This window comes from Anser brachyrhynchus, assembly GCF_964034855.1.
Source record: "Anser brachyrhynchus genome assembly, chromosome: Z".
Taxonomy (NCBI): Eukaryota; Metazoa; Chordata; class Aves; order Anseriformes; family Anatidae; genus Anser; species Anser brachyrhynchus.
In genome coordinates this window covers 79448993-79467975 of record NC_137697.1, presented here as the reverse complement: position 1 = coordinate 79467975, position 18983 = coordinate 79448993, and the positions used below count along the sequence as shown (strand labels likewise).

At 59.0% G+C, this 18983-nt stretch overlaps 1 protein-coding gene across 4 annotated transcripts in view; it reads left to right on the top strand.

Moving 5' to 3' along the window:
* Positions 1–7646: 7646 nt before the first annotated feature.
* The window catches only part of PAX5 (paired box 5), a 146354-nt gene continuing 135017 nt past the window's right edge, over positions 7647–18983 (top strand). Inside the window, exons 1-2 of one of the 4 annotated variants that reach the window (XM_080573587.1) lie at positions 7647–7901; positions 15667–15832. In XM_080573587.1, coding sequence (XP_080429713.1) covers positions 7856–7901; positions 15667–15832 — 212 coding nt within the window. In that variant the 5' untranslated portion in view covers positions 7647–7855. Of the gene's footprint in view, positions 7902–11074; positions 11530–15666; positions 15833–18983 lie in introns of those variants that run through there. The other 3 variants (XM_080573589.1, XM_080573590.1, XM_080573588.1) reach the window with 3 other exon arrangements.

Below are 18983 nucleotides of genomic sequence, written 5' to 3'. Positions count from 1 at the left end.
TGCAGTGACAGAGGGATCCGCGGGCCAGCACTTGGCTAACCAGACCGTGTGCTGTCCGACAACAGCGGGGTTGCCGTGATAGCAGCGTTAATTTGCAGGGCTTGTCCTGCCACCACGGTACAGGCATTTCCAGTCTGCCAGAGATCACTCCAGCTGGATGCTGAGAGCACAGCGATGGAAACGCCGAGCAGCAAACCAAGCAGAAGGTAGCAGAGCCGGCAACGGACGCAATTACGCTCCGAGCGTCACGGCCAGCACACGGGCCTGGCCGATTTTGCCTTACTCCCTGCAGCACCGTGGGCCTGGCTGCAGGTGCTGGGTGGGAAAGCCCCTGCCCGTGGGCGCCAGCTGCCCTGCTGCAGCCTGGTGCGAGGGGCAGCTGCCCGGCCCCGCCGCCTGGCCCCCCCCGGCCCCGCGGGGAGCCCCGCGCTGTCGCTGTCAGTGGCTCGTGCTCAAGTCATCGCACAGGGCAGGTGGCTGTAAGTGATCTGTGTTCCGGCAGCTCAGCTCCCCAGGGGCTTCTGAGGAGCGGTGAGAAGGAGAAGGGTGCGAGGCCTGACTTTTTGCCTGCAGCAAGCCCCTAGACCTGCGCAGCCGTGACGTGCAGCTGCGTGGTGCGAAAGGCAGGCTTATTGCAGGTAAACTTGGTGTGCCATACGGGGCCTTGGGAAGTGTTTTGGGGTATGCGTATGAAAACAGATTAAAAAACTAGAGATCCTCAGTCTCGCCTGTCAAAAATACATCTGCTTCTCCACAATAATGAGGGAGACATCTGAGTCGCTCCTACTGGTACTCCACAGATGTGAAAATCCGGTACTTCTGGCAAATTTATGGTCTGGGGCAAGACCTTTACTTGTCCCAGGTCCTAGCTGCACCTTTATGAAGGGCCCAGCATCCCAGAACATGCATCCCAACCAAACCCTTCTGAGCACATGTCTAGCCAGTGTTATATCCAGAAGTGCTGTGAATGAAAAAACTTCCTGAGTTATAACAGCATGGTCTGGGGCCTGAAAATGTGCAAATGTTTTCTTCCATTCTAGCTCCCTGCTCCTTTGAAAATCTGCTGTGAATACGCAGGCCTTACTGCACAAAGGCTGTGGTGACTAGCATGAAAAAATATTTATTGAAGGGTTCTTGCATTAGGTGCTGTGGTTACCAAAACTATAGAAGGAAGCCTTTCTGTAAGCCATTGAAACGTTCTGGCTAAAATTCCCACAAAAAGCATGTGCTGTGACTTTTCTAGTAAATATTCTAGGGGAAAAAAAAAAATGAAATCTCTTTAGCTGTTTAGAAGCAAAATCTGATAAGACAAAAAAATTTTTGGCAGCTAACATTTACACTAGTATCTAACTATGTACATACATGGCAGCATGTTGATGGAGATGTGTTTATTTACGTCAGTAAGTTAGCCAAGAAGGAGCAGGAGAATATTTTGTTAGGTTCCTCCATGTATTGAATGCCTGAGCTAAAGAAATTCCGGGCAGAGGAGGACTCTGAATGCTGTCCATCTCCTGATCCTGGCCATTTATTTGATGAGAGCTATATGTGTTTGGAGGCTGTGACCCACCAACCTTTTTTTCAATCCACAGGGGACAATTGGGATTTTAACATGAAACACAAAGTAGGAATGACGCTGGATCTTCTGGGTTAACACCCTGGGTATGTCTCCCCAGGAACCCTAACAAAGCCTTAGATTTCCTAACCTCCTGTCTTCCGTTTGCATTTTCTGAACAATTTTGTGTCTAGCAAAGGGCTCAAAATCATCTGTATTTTTCTCTTTGCTGGCAATTGTTGGAAGCAGACTATTCAGTGACTTAACTTCCTATCTTTCAATCTACCTCTTTTCCTAGCAATTCTCCAAGCAAAGGCATCAATTTGACCTTTTTTTTGGTGTTTAATAGCGGCAAACATGAAACTTACAGTGCTGGATGAAGTTGAAATTTTTGTTCCTCGCTTTCTCAAGAGAGACTGGAAAAGGAAGCATTGTGTAGTACAGTCAATCTCTTTCCTGCCATAGATCCCATCAACAAAACCCTCATTCTTGGTCTCTTTACTTTGCAGCAAAGCCAAAATGGGCCCCTCTTTTAAAAATATCCATGGGAGGATGCATTTGGAAGGAGGGAAGCAAGGCTTATAACCGAACAGGCTGTTCCTTCAGGCATAAGTGCAGCCGTGGAGCAATCTTCTGCTCTCTGCTCAGCATAGAAGCTGCCTTACAGCACCGTGTGCCGCTGGGCACCCAGCAGCATGTTTGTCCCATGCCTGATGGCGCTGGCCAAGTCCGAGCTGAGTGCCAGCGGTGGGTTTGCTGCGAGACACCTGGCCTGCAGATGCAAAGGCCAGAGCCCTGTGCTCTGCTCCGGCTTCTGCGATGCCCAGCCACGTCTCCTGCCACCCTCCTTGCCTCCCGGCAGCTGCTCCCCTCTGCTGGGCCTTCTGACAGATCCCCAGCGTGCCCTCCGAGCGCTCGGCCTTCCCCCGCGTGCTGCGGGACGCGGGTGCTGCTGCTCGCGGCGCTGTGCGGCGCCCTGCCGGGGGAAGCCTGGGTGCTGGCTTTCGGCTGCGCGGTGCTCCCAGGGGGCCAGGCCCTCGCTCCTCTGCACCACTGCGGCAGTCTCAGAGGGCGCGCTGGGGTTTCTCACACAGCTCTCAGGAAGAGGCAGAAGCCAGCATCTGGTGTGGCTTGGCCTCCCTCTGATGTGGGCTCGTTTTCGGCTGTGCACGTAAGCGTATCGCCAGGAAGAAAGTGACGCAAAGGTGACTTTTTTAAAACCTTTTGTCTTGACCTTAACTGTCAAAATAACCACACTTGAGGGCAGTGAAAGTGACTGCCTGAGAGAAGGGATCAAAGCGCTCGCTGTGGCCCGCAGCCTTTCCACACCGGACTGGTAAAAGAGGTGTGGGCAGGGGTCAGCCTATTCATCACCGACAGACCAGGGTGGCCTTCTGCTCTAACACGGGTTTCTCTCAGAAAACACAGGCCCTGCTCATTGTATGGTTGTGGATCGCAGGCAACAGTCCCAGAGGCACAGAGGAGGAGCCCGTGGGGTGCGGGACAGAAAAAGGTTTCTGCAGGCGTCTGAGGCGCGTTGCGTGCTGGTGAAAGCCATGCTGCTCCCTGCTGCAGGGCCGCAGAGGCCGAGTGCTCCTGGCCAGGACCCCCCACACCGTGCTGCTGCGGGGTACGGCCATTAGACGTGTGAGAGGGGAGCACAAGTAATAGCACATGTCGGCTGAAAAGGAGAAGTCTCAGCATTTCCTGCTCTCCTCTCACACTCTTGAAAATAAAACCTGTCAGCTGCAGCACCTCAGCTCTGCCCCGTTACTCGACTGACTGGGCTGGGAAACAAAGCGCCGATAAGAGTGGTGACATCTCTCGGGGTCAGCTCAGAGACTAGATCAGCACCCAACAGGGACAGAGCACCCCTCACCGCCCAGCAGAGCACCCCTCTCATGCGGACCAGCGGAGCGAGCACTGCTGCTGCTGGGATGCCTCTTCCCCATGCCTGCGTCCCTCAGGCTTCGTTTCCTGCTGGCTTTCTGTGGACTGTTCTCTGAAGGTCACAGAGGGCATTGCAGCGTGTCTTCGATGCGCGCTCAACTTTTCAGGACAGACCGTCTACCACGTTGTAAATTACCATAGTCTGTTTAGCGTACGCATCTCAGAGCTCAGTTTTATCTGAGGGAACGTGCTGGTCCACAATCGCCACTAGATCTCCCACATTTTCATTTTAAAATGAAAAATGAAAGAGGAAAAAGAGCCTATGGTAATGCAGAAAAGAAATGGGTATTTCTGAAACAGCAGAACACACCCTTTATTCCAACTTAGGGGTAGAACCTCTTTTGTAACAGCCCTCCCCCAGGTTTGGTATTGGTGTGTTTTACAGGAAGGTGAGGTGATGCAAATGACTTGAAATGCGTTGCTGGGCTTTGGAAGCTCTGTGCAGCCCTCTGCTTCTCCACTTACCCAAAGTTGTGATTAATTACTTCTCAGGAAAAGGAGACTACCAAAGCTGACTGATAGATGGGGAGGCAAGGCAATGCAAATTCTTTGCTGTGGAGGTTCCACGTGGTTTGGCTGCAAACTGACACAATCAGCCTCGAAGAGTACTGGGGTTTGCCGGGCGTGTGAGAGCATGGTGGGTTCAGGGGGTTACCCTCTCACTTCCCAGCTTTATTCACCGGAGAGAAAAAGTGTGGTTCACTTGAGAGAAGGTAGCAACCACTGTCTTGGAATACTCCACAAACTGCTGGGTTTGTGCTGCACCGCATTTTCCTCTTCACTCCTTTTTTTGTCTGACGCTTTCCATTTACAAAAAGCACAACACAGCCCCGAGGCCAGGGATGCCCTCTGCCTGCAGCCATGGCTCTGCAGTGGTCTAGGTCGTGCATGTGCCTTTCCTGGTAGTTTTCAGGGACGAGTCCGATGTCATGCCCAAGCAGAAGTTGTTTCGGGGAACAGCAGTATGCCACTTCTCAGACACCCTTCCAAATGGCTCCTGCCTGAGCTGCGGTCTCTTTCACGGCAGTTTCAAGCCCTGGTCACACCAGGATTGCCTTCAGGTAGAAGCAGAAGACTGCTTTCCCTGGGGACGCACAGGGCAGGTATTTCTCATGCCAGCCTCTATTGCCGGACTGCTGCCCTGTGTGCCGGGTAGCGCCAGGCTGTGCATCCTGCAGGTGCGTGCAGGATGGGACCCACAGCATCTTGCAGCGTCTCTCCCCAGCAGAGCTCCTGAGTCCTGCTCTGCTGGGGACAGCGAGCAGAGGGCTCCCCTTATTCCCCCCCCGAAGGTACCACCCCGAGCCGAGCCTCCCCGGCCCTGACAGCTGGCGGGCAGCGAGGCCAGCACCGTGCGCGCGGCAGCCTGCGCGCTATTTTCAAAAACGCGCTGCGTTGCGCAGCCCGAGCACCCGCCCGGAGCCCGAGCAGCACGGGGCCGGGGGGGCAGGTGTGGGTCGGAGGAGCGGACCCCCCCCCCCCGCACGGCCCCGGGCCGCCGCCGGAGGCAGGGGAAGGGACGGGCAGCGCCGTGCATCCCGCGGAGCGGCGGCAACCGGCGGGCTCCGCAGCCTCCCGCCGCCCGGAGCCGTCTGGGACCCCCCTCCTGACCCTCACCCCCCCGCCGCCTGCCCGCACAGTGTCCTGTGTCCCACTCCCTTCCCTCCGCAAGCCCCGGGAAACCCGCTTGGGCCCCGCAGCGCCGCGCGGCCGTGGTGCGGGGAGGCCGGGGGCAGGCGGGAGGGAGGGACAGCACCTGCGGCGAGGGGGTGCTGAGGTTCATTTCTCTGCTGATATTTATTATTATTATTATTATTATTATTATTATTATTATTATTATTATTATTATTATCATTATTATTATCATTATCATTATTATTATCATTATCATTATCATTATCATTATTATTATTATTATCATTGATGCTGGTGGTGGGCTTTTTTTTGTTTGTTTTCTGCCCCTTGCCAGGGCAGAGCCGCCGGGAGAGGCAAAACCCGAGCGGACTCGTTCGCACGGCGCCTTGCCGTTCGCGGCGGGTGGCGGAAAGCGGGCCCGGGCCATCCGGTTATTTTTATGTAAGCAAATGAGAGCGAAGAAACGTTGGTGAAAAGGGAAGCAAGAGAAGCAAGAGGCAGGAACCGGCCGGCCTCCCGCCGCGACGCTCACAGGACGGAGCAGGGCGGCCCGGAGCCGCCGTGCCCCTGGGGGCCTCGAGGGGGCCCGGCCGCGGCCCGAGCTGCGGGACCCCCCTCCCGCCCCCCCCCCCCCCGCAGCCCGGCCGCCGCCCGTCGGATGCGGAGCCGTGCGAAAAGCAGGGCCCGGGCGGGAGGGGAAAGGGGGGCGTCGGGAGCGGCGGCCCCCGGGTCGGAGCCGGGGAGGGGTCCAGGGCCGAGGGGCGATCTCCCCGCGGGGATCCAGCCCACGGGACCCTGCTGCGCGGCTGCCCCGGCCCCGCCGCACCTGGGGGCGGACGGGGACCCCCTCCCCACGACTCCCCCCCTCTGCCCGGCCCCCGGCCCCGCCGCCCGCTCCCCGCACCGGAGGCCGGGCGAGGCCAGGCCGGGGCCCCGCGGCCCGCGTGGGCTCTGCCGGCGAAGGAGGTCAAACGCCGGCGGCGTCTCCCGGCGGCGAATTTCATTTCGTTTGATAAAACGCCCCGCTGGAAACGGGCCTGGGGAAGGGCTGCAGGCGTGGGAGCGGCAGCGTGGGGAGCGGATGCCCACGGGCACCGCCTGCCCCCCGTGCGGCCGCGGGCAGGCGAAAATAAATATCTGCGGGTGGACGATATCGGTTGTGTGCGCAGGGACAGGGGCAGAGCCCCGTGGTCGGCTTGCGGGCACGACCTTGCGCACGGCCCGGCTACGCGGGAATCGCCCCGGTCATGCTTTTTCTTGTCACCCATTTATTTATTTATTTTCCGGAAAAAGAAAAGCACTCTTATCTTTTTGTTGTTGTTGTTGATGTATTTCTGGAACAACTTCACCGAAAAACGAATTTCGGGGAGACCGTGGCTTCGTGAATTCGCCCCCCTCCCTTCTCCCCCGTTCTTTTCGGCGCCTCGAAGTCCCGTAGGGCCAGGCCCACCGGCCCGGTGCCCGCGGCGGGGCTGCCTCAGGGGCAGCGGCTGCAGACCGCGGCGCAAACGGGGGGCGCGAGGGGAACCCGAGCGGAGCCCCCCCTGCGCCAGCGGAGAAGGGCTCAGCGCTCGCCCTCGCGCGTCCCCGGCCGGCTGCTGCCCCGGCCATGCCCGGCCTCGGCTCGGCTCGGCTCGGCTCGGTTTTTCACCGTTTCTCCAGCGAGGCAGCGCCGAGAGGCTGAACGCGGGGCTTTCGGGGACCGCCCGGCTCCCGAGCCGCAAACCCCCGCGTCGCCCCCGTCGGGAGCAGAGCGGAGCCTGCGGCTGCTGGGGCGTCAGCTCGGGAAGGGGAAGTTGGGGCTGCAGAAAAGTTGGTCACAGGCTTCGCCCGGCGGGTGGCAGAGCGGGCAGGGCCGCCGCCGCCACCGCCTCGCCGCCGCCGCGCTGCAGGCAGTCGAGGCAGCGCTCGAGAGGCGGTGGGTTGCGAACAAACTTTGATTCCTGCTACAACAGATGTCAGAGTTTTCTTGGGTTTTGGCTGCGTCTGGGGACATCTTGTGATGTTTTAGAGAACAGGACATGATCTCACATGGCGAGAAGCTCTTTAGTTTCTTAATCATTTCACGGTTCCTTCAGAGGCTTTTTTCCACCTAAAACGTTTAGTTTCAGCTCAGTGATCAGCTGCAAAAGCTCGGCGGGGAGCGGAAGAGTTGAATTATTCCAACCTGCGAGAGCCCCTCAAAAAAAAAAAGGGGGGGGGGAAGAAAACGAGAAAAAGAAGAAAAAGGAAAAGAGCAAAGAGAGAGAGAAAAAAAGAGGAAACAGAAAAAAAAGAAAAGAGAAAAGAAGAGAAGAGAAAAGAAGAGAAAAGAAGAGAAGAGAAAAGAAGAGAAAGGAAGAGAAAAAAGAAAAGAAAAGAAAAGAAAAGAAGAAAAGAAAAGAAAAGAAAAGAAAAGAAAAGAAAAGAAAAGAAAAGAAAAGAAAAGAAAAGAAAAGAAAAGAAAAGAAAAGAAAAGAGAAGAGAAGAGAAGAGAAGAGAAGAGAAGAGAAGAGAAAAGAAAAGAAAAGAAAAGAAAAGAAAAGAAAAGAAAGAAAAAGGAAACAGAAGAGAAAAGAAAAAAAAAACAACAGGAAAAGAAAGAAGAGAAAATAAAAGAAGGGAAAAGAAAGAGAAAAGAAAGAGAAAAGAAAAAGACGAAAAGAAAATAAAAGGCAGTAACCACACAACGTGGAAACTTTTTTCTCTGTCCATTTCACCAAGTCCTGAAAAATCGGGATGGATTTAGAGAAAACCTACGCGACTCCACGGGCCGGCCGGACAGGTAGGACTCGGGCTCAGCACCGGAGGGAGCCGGGGGGACTCCGCCACCGCGGGGGCCCTCTGGACCCCCGGCCGCGCCTGGCCGCTCCGCTCGGTGCGGTCGCGGCCGCTCACGCGTGGCCGTGGCGCGGCGGGGCCGAGCGCGGCGGGGCCGTCGGGGCCGTCCGAGGGGTGCCGAGGGGCCCCGCCGCGAAGCGTCGCGGCCTCCCCGGGGCTACGGGGGTGGCCGCCCGCGGCCGCTGGGGCCGGCCGGATCGTGCGCCTTCGGCGCTGGGATCGTGCGCCGGGAGCCCCCGCGGCGGCACCGGGGCCCGGCGGCCGGAGCGGGTCCCGCGCGGGCGTGCGGGCGGACGAGGCCTCGCCAGGCGCGTATAAAGAATGCAATTTCGAAGCGATCGATGGGGCCTTTTATTAGTTAAATCGCCTGAATAATCGTTTAATCGATACGGCATTTCATTGCTCCGCGCCGCACGCCCCGGGAAGGCCGTCGAGGAGGAGGGAGGGAGGGGGCTACAGCGGGGGGGCGGGGGGCTCGGCCGTCTCTCGGCCGCACGACCGCGGGGCTCAGCTCTGCCCAGTACGGGACGGCCCGGCTCGGCCGGGCGCTGCGAGCCGCTCCGGGCGGTGTCGCGGCCGGGGGCCGCCGCTACGCCCTGGTCAGGGGTGGCGAGACGGGACGGGACGGGACGGGGTGGGACGGGGGGGCTTAACCCAGCTGCCCCCGCGCTGCCGGCGCCGTGGAGGAGGAGGAGGACGAGGAGGATGAGGAGGAGGAGGAAGGGGAGGAGGAAGGGAGGGGTGCAGGGCCATGCCCGCCCCGCACGGCTCGGCGCAGCGCCTGCCTGGTGCCCGCACCCCGTTTTCTCGGGCCCGTCGGCGCCTCCCGCGCACGCAGACCCAGCCCCGGCGAGGCAGCTGCTGCCCCGGCCCCCGCCGTGCCCCGGCCCGCAGCGGCCCCGCTCCTCGCCCCGCTCGCCCGTCTTGCCCGAGCGGCGCGGGAGCCCCGCCGCGGCCCGGCCGCCCCCGGTCCCTTGTCCCGGAGCCCACCCGCAGCGGCCCGGCCCCGGCAGCTCCGCGCCTCCGGACCCCAGGCTGCGGCGGCCGGGCTCGGCTCCGCGTTTCTCCCGTGCGGGGCCGCACCGGGCTCTCACCGCGGCTTCCAGCCCGCGGGCAGCCTCCGGTACCCCCCCCCCCCCTCCGGTGTCCCCGCGGTGCCCCGCACCTCCCGGCCCGGCCCCCCGTGGGACCCCTGGCGTGGGCACGGACGGCGCCCGTCCCTCCTCAGCCCCGCAGCGCGCCCCCCGCCCCGAAACTGCTCCCACCCCCCCCCCGCCCGGGGAGTTTTGGTTTTAACGAAAACGTCCCCCCTGCCGCCAGCCGCCTCCCGCCGCAGACGGCAGCGGGCGATACCCCCCGGCGCGGCGGGGGAGCCCCGGGCTGTGCCCTCGCTGTCGCGGGGCGCGGAGAGCCGGCCGCAGACGGGCACAGGGCGCCGCTGCCCCCTCGACGCCTCTGGGTGCCTGGGAGGCAGGTTTTTATTGTTTTTTTTTTTTTTTTGGTTATTTTTGGAGGGTCTGCAACTCACGGGCAGCCCCTGCGGCCCCCCGAGCGGGGCAGGTCCCGGCGGCAGGGGCGGTGGACGGGGCGGCCGGCGGGGCTGCGGGCGCTGGCTCGGCTCTTGCCGTGCCGTCCGGGGCGGGGGCTCGGACAAACCTCCCCCCGCTCGCGGATACCCCGGCCCGGGAGCGGAGGGGGGCGCTTCGGCGGCCGGGCCGCGGCCCCAGTGCGTAGCCGAGAGGAGACCGCGCTGTCGGGTCGGCACCGGGGCGGGCGGGCCGGCTGGGGGGGGCCGCGGGCGGGGGCACAGCCTTCTCGCCCCCGACGGCTCGGCCGCCTGGCGGCGCCTCCCCGCGCAAGTCGGGCTGCGGCAGGCCCGGCCCCGGCCCCGCTCCGTGCTCCCCGACGGACCGGGGGCACGGACGGGAGCGGGACGGGGCAGCCCGGGACGGGCGGCCCGGCCGTCGGGGGCCGGGGGCCGGAGGTGGAGGTGCCCGGGGTGCCAGTGGCAGGGGGTGGCGGTGCCCCGGGGAGCCGCGGGTCCGCCCGGGGCTGCCGGTGCCGGGGACCCGGTCCCGCCGCCCGGCCGTCGGGGTACGGGAGCGCGACGGCCCCGCCCCCGCTGCGCATGGCCCCGCCCCCCCGGACGAGGCCCCGCCCCCCTCCTCGCTCCTCACCGTCACGCCGCCGCCCCCGCCCCTGCGGCCCCCATTGGCCCGGCGGCGGCCAATCGGCGCCGGCGCCTCCCGGCGTCCCGCGCAGCTTCCCTTCGGCGATTGGCCGGGGCGCGTGAGTGACGGCCGCGGCCCCGCCCCGGCGCTGTCCGGCGGCGCGGTGCTGAAGCCGCCCCGCGGCGCCCCCTGGGCGGGCGCTGCCGGCGGGCACCGGGCCGGGCGCGGGGCGTTCCCCAGGCCGCGGCCCGAGCCCCCCCGCCCCGCCCCGCCCCCGCCCCCCGCCCCGCCGCCCCCCTCCGCCCGCCACAACCCCCGCAGCCCGGCCGGGGCAGGCAGCGCGGCGGGCGCACCGCCCGAGCCGAGCCGACCCCAGCCCAGCCCAGCCCAGCCCAGCCCAGCCCAGCCCAGCCCAGCCGCCTCGGTGTCCCGGGCGCCCGGGGCCGCCGACGGCAGGCGGCGGGGAGGGGTCTCCGAGCAGCCCCCGCCCGCGGGCAGCAGCGGCGGCGATGGGCGCTGCGCACCCGCGCCCCAAGTCCGACGGCGGCAGCTAACGGCGCGCCCCGCCGGAGCCCCCTCCCCGCCGCTCCCTCCCTCCTTCCCTCCCTCCCTCCCTCCCTCCGCCCGTCCCCTCCCTCCCTCCGCCCGGCCCTCCCGCCCCCTCGCACACACCTTCCTGCCGCCCGCCGCCGCCGCCGCCGCCGCCGCCTCGCCCCTCTTCCCTCCGCCGCTCCGCCCGGGCTCGACAAGTTCCTGCAACTCCCGCGCCGCCGGGAGCCGCGGCGGCGGTTCGGCCGGACAGCACCGGGCGCGGCGCCGCTCGGGCAGCCCCGGCGGCCGCCGCCTCCCTCCCGCCGGTCCTCTCCTCCGCCGGACGCAGCGACCCGGGGCCGCCGCCGCCTGCAGCACAAAGAGCCGTCGGGGCGCGCCGCCGCCGCCGCCGCCGGGGACGAAGCGGGAGGCTCGCCGCCCGCCGGACCGCACCGCGCCGGAGCCGGGCGGCAGGCACCCCGGGGCCGCGCTGCCGCGGCTGCATGGCGCTGTGAGAGCCGCCGCGCCCGGCGGAGGGGAGGCGCACCGACGGGAGCGGCGCGCGGCTCCGGGGCGGACGGCGCCGCCTCGTTCCCTGCCCGCGGGAACAGCCGGACACTGCAACTCGTGCACGGGGATCTGCGCTTGGCCGCCGGTGTCGGATACCCGAGTTTGGGGGCGCGCTTGCCTTTTTTTTTTTTTTTTTTGCTCCGTTCCGTTCCGTGTTGCTTCCTCGGCCCCCCCTTCCCCGAGCCGCACACGCGAGCGCCGCCGCCGAACCGAGATCTGATCCGCGAGGCTGCCCGCTCCGGCTCCGGACCGCTCCGATGGAAATACACTGTAAGCACGACCCGTTTGCAGCAATGCATAGTAAGTAGGCTGCCAGTTCAACTTCTCTGACGCGGCAGGGCCGAGCCAGGCCGCGCGCGGTCGCGGACGGGGCCGCCGGGCTCGGTTCCCCCGCCCGCCGCTGCCGGCCGCGGGGTCCGCGGCGCCGGGGGGAGGCGGCGCCGTCCCGGGGGTCCCGCCCGCGGGCGCCGACCCGGCCCCAAACGAAATCCCGGGCTGCGGCCGGGCGCGGGGCGCGGGGCTGGGCGGGCGGCCGCCCCCCGCACCCGTCCTTCGCGGCGCGGCGGGCGGGGGTCGCTGGGGTCTCCCGTCCCCGCCGGGGAGGCTGCTCGCGCCCGCTTCGGTGTTTTTGGCAGCGAGCAGGGAAAGGAGAAATTCTGCAGGCAGCCGGGTGGGTTTTTGTTTTATTTTTTGGTTGTTGTTCTTGTTCTTTGTGTTTCTTTGGTTTATTTTTTTTTTTCCTGAGATTTCTCCTCCCGTACAGAAAGAGCCGATGCGTAAATATATATACATATACACACACTCCTAACTAAAATTTTTTATCTATCTATATATATGACACGGACTCGTGCGTGTATATATATATATGTATATAGAGATATATGTGCAATCCCAAATCAAATATTTGGAAAGAAAGCTGCCCAGTATTTCCGACGAACCGAAAACTTTTCTCTGCGTTATTCCCGGTATAGTCCAACGTTTTCATATACGTTAATTAAAACCGAACAGGCAGGCGAATTCGAAGGGCGCGAAGTGGGGACGGAGGGACGTTTTTTTCTTTTTTCTTTTTTTTTTAACCATCTGAAGAAAGGCATAACAATTCCTTCGCGAGCTTTGCCTCGGGAGCCGCGGCACAGAACGAGTGGGTAGCGGCACTGGTTAAGTTAACAGGTCGTGTGCGGTGGGCTTGCCCGAGATTTGTTGTGCTTGAGAGGTCGGGGGAAGACTTATCCATTAGCACAGTGTTATGTGAAATGACATCTTCTCTCACGGTGAGTTAAACGCTGCATTACGGCGAGAGATTGCGAGGAAATTTAAGGTAGAACTAATCTCATTTCCTGGTGCACCACAGCCTTTTAGCGAAAAGGAATTTGTTTTCACAATAAAGCATCCAGCGACAGAGCTACAAATCTGCCTTTCTCCATCTTTCTCTCTCTTTCTCTCTCTCTCGTTATCTGCCTCTTCCTCTTTCTTTCTGTCCGTCACAGGATTTTGGAAGGTGTCTGGAGTAGCTCAGCGCAGGCGGGATAGCCGCCGGTAGCTCGCTCCTGCTGCGCCTAAGCCTGACTTTTATCTTCCACCAAAACACAGCTTTTTAAAGCTGCGGTTATTTCTCTCCCTTGATTGAACCGAATCGCGCTTTAAAAAGGAGAACTTAAAAGGCGGAAAAAAAAAAAAAACAAACCCAAAACACGATCCGGGGGCTCCGAGGGGGAATCGCAGGTCCCCATATCCGGAGGGACCCGTTGTCGCGGAGCGCGTCTTCGCGGAGGTGCGAGCGGGCGGGCAGCGGCGCTTTCAGGCACGGAGGAAAGGCTTCGCCCGAGGGCACTGGGCATCGGATGCGGGGGAAAACAGCGCGGGTTTCAGCGGCTCCCTCCGTTAACCAAAGCCATGGAAAATCGGTGTCTTCTGCAGGAATTTTGTTGAAAAAGGGAAGAAAAAAAAAAATCACTGCCCTCGCTCTGATACCACAGCTGTTGAGGAGGAGACTTCAGAGCCAAAGTATCTCCGGACTCGCGTCTCTCCTCGGGAAAGGGGGGGGGGTGGGGGGGTTAAAAAAAAAAAAACCGAGCAGGAAATCCCGGTGCCACGTCCCAGAGGAGGGCGGCGGGAGCCGGGCGAAGGGCACAGGGGCTCCCGCCCGGCGGGAGGAGCAGAGCCCGGCTGCGCAGCCTGCGGGGCGCGGCGCCGGGGGGTCCTGCGCGGCCTCGGGGGCGGCCGGCGGGGGCTCGGCCCTGCCTCACGCCGCGGCAGCCCCGAAGCGACCCCGGGCAGCGGGAGGGCGGCAGCGGGGCCACGCGCACCGCACCGTGCCCGCCTCCCGTCCCCGTCCCCGCTGGGCTCCGCTCTGCCGGGAGGGGGGCGCCAAGAACCGGAGCCGGGGAGCTGGAGGGGGCCGGGGGGGGCCGGGGTCGGGCGCGGGTCGGAGCGGCGGTGCCGGTGCGCGGCTCTGCTCCTGCCTCGGACCGGGCCGGGGTCCCAGGGCCGCCCCAAGCTCTCCGGAGCCGGAGACGCACGGACGGGCGGCGCGCCTGGCCCCGCGCTGTCCCCCGGGCGGGGGGCGCCGGGCTCCCGCAGTCCCGGTTCGCGACCACCCGGCCGGGGCCGGCCCCGCACGGAGCTCGGGGGGTGCCCGGCGGGTGCCGAGGGGACGGCGCCCGGCGCTTCGACGCCGCTCCCGCTTGGGCGGGCGGCCGCAGCGCTGGTGGCGTCCCGCGGGCTCCCCGCGCCCCGCTCCGGCCCCGGGCGGCAGTCACCCACAGCCTTTGTTCCCCCGGCGGCCGCGGGCTGGGCTGGGCTGTCGGCCCGGAGAGGGTCTCCGGAGGAAATACTTAGTTTTTTCTCCTCCCTTCGTCCCTTCCTCCCTTTCCTCCCTTCCTTCCCTCCCTCACTCCTTCCCTCCCTCACTCCTTCCCTCCCTCCTTCCCTCCTTTCCCTTTCTGGACCTCCCCCACCCGCAGAATTTTGTCATTCACACTGAATGCCCTGTCCATGGTTTCATGTAATTAAAGCTGCTAAGAGGTGAAAACCCTGACGTCTCATTCACTACAGCTCGGTTGGGTTGCTCCTGCATTTTTATCCTGAGTGAGTAGTGGGTTTTCTTTCCTCCCTCTGGCCACGCTACCATTTGAGCGCCAGGGCAGCGCAGCATTCCCTGTGTGCAACCGGGAGCTCCTTTGGCAGGTGCTGCTGAAGGCAGCCCCGCTGCCCTGGGTCTGCTCCCAACAAACTTGGGAGACACCTCGAGCCTGAAGCGTCATTCGGCCTCTGGGAAGGGTCTGCTTCACACGCCGATAAAGGCAGGGCAACACTCGTCTGCTCTTTGCGGGCTTTAACTGGCTTTGACAGTCATGTATTCTGTATGGATTAATTATTTGTCCTGATAGTTTTAGAAGGTGTTTGCAAAGTTTGACAGCCGTTTGTCCGTGGTGCAATGGCTAGTTTTAAATAAAACTGCTTTATATATATATATGTATATGTATGTACATTTATCTAAACACTGAGGCATTTGACTTGTCACTTTATTCAGTACCACTCAATTTCTGTGTAAATAGAGACATTTTCTCTATTATTTTTGCTCCAGCATTGGCATCTGTACTGCCCCCATCGCTTGTTTTCAGTTTCTCCACTCTCTCCAATCTAAGTAGTTTGGATGATTAACATCACAAGGGTTAATTATATTTTCCCACTTGGTGGATGGGATTACTACATACATGTTTGTGGGTTTTACATGGTTTCAGTACTATCCATCTAACTGGGTCCCATCAGACATATGACTCACCTTGCTAAAGGTGAACAGTGCAAATCTGCTACAAAAGGAATAATATATTGGGCTTGCCTCAGTGCTCACATTTCATTTGGGCGATCATAATACCTGCCAAGGCTGCTATAAATTATCGGAGCAGAAGTCATTCTCTGTTTTTTCGCGCTCTCGATTAAGCTCAGTTGTTTTGAAAAAAAATAACATGCTTAATTGCAGGTACCCCCTTTTGTGCCTAGACACACATAACGAGCATGCTGAACGGTCACCCAGCTTTATTTTACTTGGCTTCATAGCCGGTGGCTGACTCCTTCCCACCAGGCACCTCCAGGCCTGCCCGCAGAGTCCGTGGTCCGGCAGCCTCGGCCCTGTGTTTGGGGGGGCCGTGGCCCACGACTGGTGGAGCTGGGTGACCGTACGTGGTCTCGGGTGGCCATTTTCCAGCGCAGAGCCCTCTCTGCCTTCAGGCTGGTGGGTCCTTCCCTTTGGCGAGTGGCACTGGGCACGGCGGGGCTGCAGAGCGCGGCTCTGGCTGCCTCCGAGCCGCGGGGTGACCCGCCTGCGGGAAGCACGTCCCCAGCACCGCCGGGAGGACTGCCTTGCACAGGTCTCTTCCAACTCTGACAACGCTGTTCTTTTCCTGCCTTTACCCCCCCTCCCCCGGTCTGTTTCAGGACATGGAGGCGTGAATCAGCTGGGGGGTGTTTTTGTGAACGGCCGCCCCCTCCCAGACGTCGTTCGCCAAAGGATCGTGGAGCTTGCCCACCAAGGGGTCAGGCCGTGCGACATCTCCAGGCAGCTCCGTGTCAGCCATGGCTGTGTCAGCAAAATACTTGGCAGGTAAGGGTGGGCGACAAATCTCTCGTGTCCATCAAGAGAAAAAAACACCCTTAATTAAAGGTTACCAACAGGCGAGGACAAGGGCTCATGATCACCACTCATGGTTTTATGTGCCTGACCTGTGAAAAAAAATGCAACTGTTTATATGTTTATTTTGCCCTGTTCACAGTCTCTTACAGGTAATTCTAATGCACAGCGCACAATGCCACGTGTGATATTTGGTGTATACGTAGCATATATTCTGCAGTAGTCTGCTGTGAATACACAGAGAAATCTGTGAGTCAGCTTCAGTAAAATGGAGAGGAAAGACAAGTCGGGGAACGTTCAGGGAAAGTAACTCGTGCTTTCTGAAGAAGACTTACTTTTAGCAATTTTATCATTCTACACCGCATGAACGTTCATTCACACACGCTGTATTGAAACCTGTCCCACTGTTTAATTTGAGGTCTTTTCCTACTCTTGTGGTGGAATATGTTCTTAATTAGAGCAGAGGATACAATAAGTAGCTGTTAACCATCTTACATTTGGTTATTTTGGGAGTAGCTTTCCATTCAGATGGAACTTGCTCAAACCAGTACAGAGACGGCAAATTAATCTCTAAATTCTTATCATTTCCTGATTTTGTTTTAAAATATGAATCAGATTCAGGTTAAAAAAAATCCTTTCTTCTTTGTATCTTCTGAACATCATTTGTATAAAGTACTGTACTGAAGTAGTTTCAGATTCCGGGATGAAAATTCTGAGGTCTCTAACCACCTTATAGTAAGGATTTTTTTATTATTATTATTATTTTTTATTCTTGTTGCTGCTATGTTTTTTTTTGATAATTTGTAAAAGTTAACTTCTGACATGTTTACTAGACTTTAACAGTTAATTTCATTGTTTAGCATTTTACTTCTACTGTTATTATTTGTGCCATCTTCCTCTTTTCCATTTTTTAATCAATTAGCTTTACTGGTCATTGCATAGATGTAAAAACTATTAAAGGACCATTTCGTTGTAGCATGCGTGAGATCCTGCTCAGATTGGCAGCATTTCTGATCTCTCAGTGACAATTTAAGTGTTCACAAGCAAATTTACTTGCTGAAGTCATGCCCCCCCCCCGGTGTTGTAGAAGACAGCATTCTTTTCGCTATAACACCCTGCAGCCAGCTTAACCGCTGAACTCTATCTCACAAATCTTGGACAGTGTGCTTTTAGAGTTGCATGAGCTGATGTGCGGATTAAGCTAAGCATCTGTCCTTCTTCTCTCATGCATCAGCTGCTCAGAGGTGCACTTCCCTGCGGGTTGTAACCATTCCTCCTGGTCTTACACTGGTGTGACTTTAAGGACACTGACGCCTTTACTACTTGATAGACAAAAACTTTTTGAGGGCTTTATTTGAGACCTGCCTGCCCCTCGCGGGCTATTTCATACTGTTAGAGACGTGCATCCATGCTCAGTACAGGTTTCTGCTCCTGGTGTGACCATTATATAATTTGCTTTGTGACGCTCCGCACTGCAGCAGACTTACCAACAATTCCCATCAGGACCAATGTAAAACTAAGAAATGGGCAATTTATTTACTGGGCAAATGTCCAGTGGTTTTACTTTTGCTCATTTAAATAGATTTATCATTAGATACATTTGCGGTATACAGCTGAGAATGAAGCTCCAAAGCTTTGTCATTAAAGTTGTCAAAAATAAATTGGAATTTCATACCTCATTATTTTCATAACTAATAATTACGGTGGGTAAAATGTCACTGTAATTGGAGCTCTGTGTGTGTGTGTGTTTGTGTGTGTGTGAAGAACAGGAGTCCTTACGAAAAATCTTTACATTCGGAATTTTATGGTTGGAATTTTCCTATCTGCCCTCAATACTCCCTTAAAAATCAGCCTCGTATTGGGCAGCCCACAGGCTGGGGACCAGTCGGTTGCGGTGCAGGTGACACTATCCCTGTCCCAGAGGTGGGTGCTGCAGGGGTGCACGATTTTTACCTGCATTGCCAATTTGTTGGCAGCAAAAGGCCTGGACCTCGCGTGCGTGGAATGAATCTGACTGCAGCCAGCCTTGTCTTTAAAATGGAGATGGGAGTCAGGGATGCCAGCGCTGTGCCGCCTGCCACTGCTTCGTGCTGCTCCCTCCGTTAGTCGCTCGGGTGAACCAGGAGGCATCGGCACTAGCGTTGCTGGTAATTCACCGACCCACGCCGCAGGCAAGTTCCCCTGGCTGCCCAGGAAGCGGGGTCTGGGCCCAAGCCCGCGCCCTCCCGTGCGAGACAAGCCGCCTGCAAACGTGTGTGCGCTTTTGCACGGCGCGAGGTGGGGAGGGTAGGTCGGCAGATAGCGGCTAAAGGATTCAGAAGTGAAGTTCTTCCTGTCTGGAGGGCACCACGTCTTTGTCCCACTGCTGCGGCAGCGTTTTTTGGGAAGTGCCTCCGCCGACAGACCCGCAGCGAGCTCACCGCTGCCACGCTAGCTGGCAGCGCCGGGGTGCCGAGGGCATCTGCTGTCACGCGTTACCCACCCCCAGCAGAGTCAGCTGTGGGAAACTTGTCTTGTGCACACAGTGACTGCTCCCCCAGCTTGCCAGTGTCTGGTTTGTGTGCCATCAGGGTTGTTCTCCATCAGTGGGGTAGCTGGCCGCAGGATGCTGCCCGAAGGTGCAGCGTGGCCGTGTGAGGGATGAACACAAAGGAAGGCTTGTAAAATCTATGGTTTCAGCTGGAAGGAAGAAAATTACAACTTTCTGTTTGGGCAGCGTTTATTGTATGGCTTCCTTTCACACCCTTCTTACAGTAGAAGTTCTACTAGAAAAGGTTATGAGGCCAGGGATGTAAGGTTTTAGAAAGTTTGTGATCCAAGTTTGCCTTCATTTAATTATGGCCTCAGAAAATTAAGCACAGGAGGAGCAAAATATTACCCTCCTGCCCTAAAGCTCATGACTAAGGGACACTGGGAGGGTTGATCTATCTCTGACTCTTGACGCTGTCCATTACTAATATTACCTAAATGGCTTGTGGAGACTGAGTTCACATCTGCATCCAGAATATCTGAAAACATGTACAAACGACATGGTATTAGTCCCCTCAAAGGAATTTTAGGCCCCACACACAGAGCTCTCCGAGGAAGATTAAGAACTAGTGACCTGACAGAAATTTAACAAACA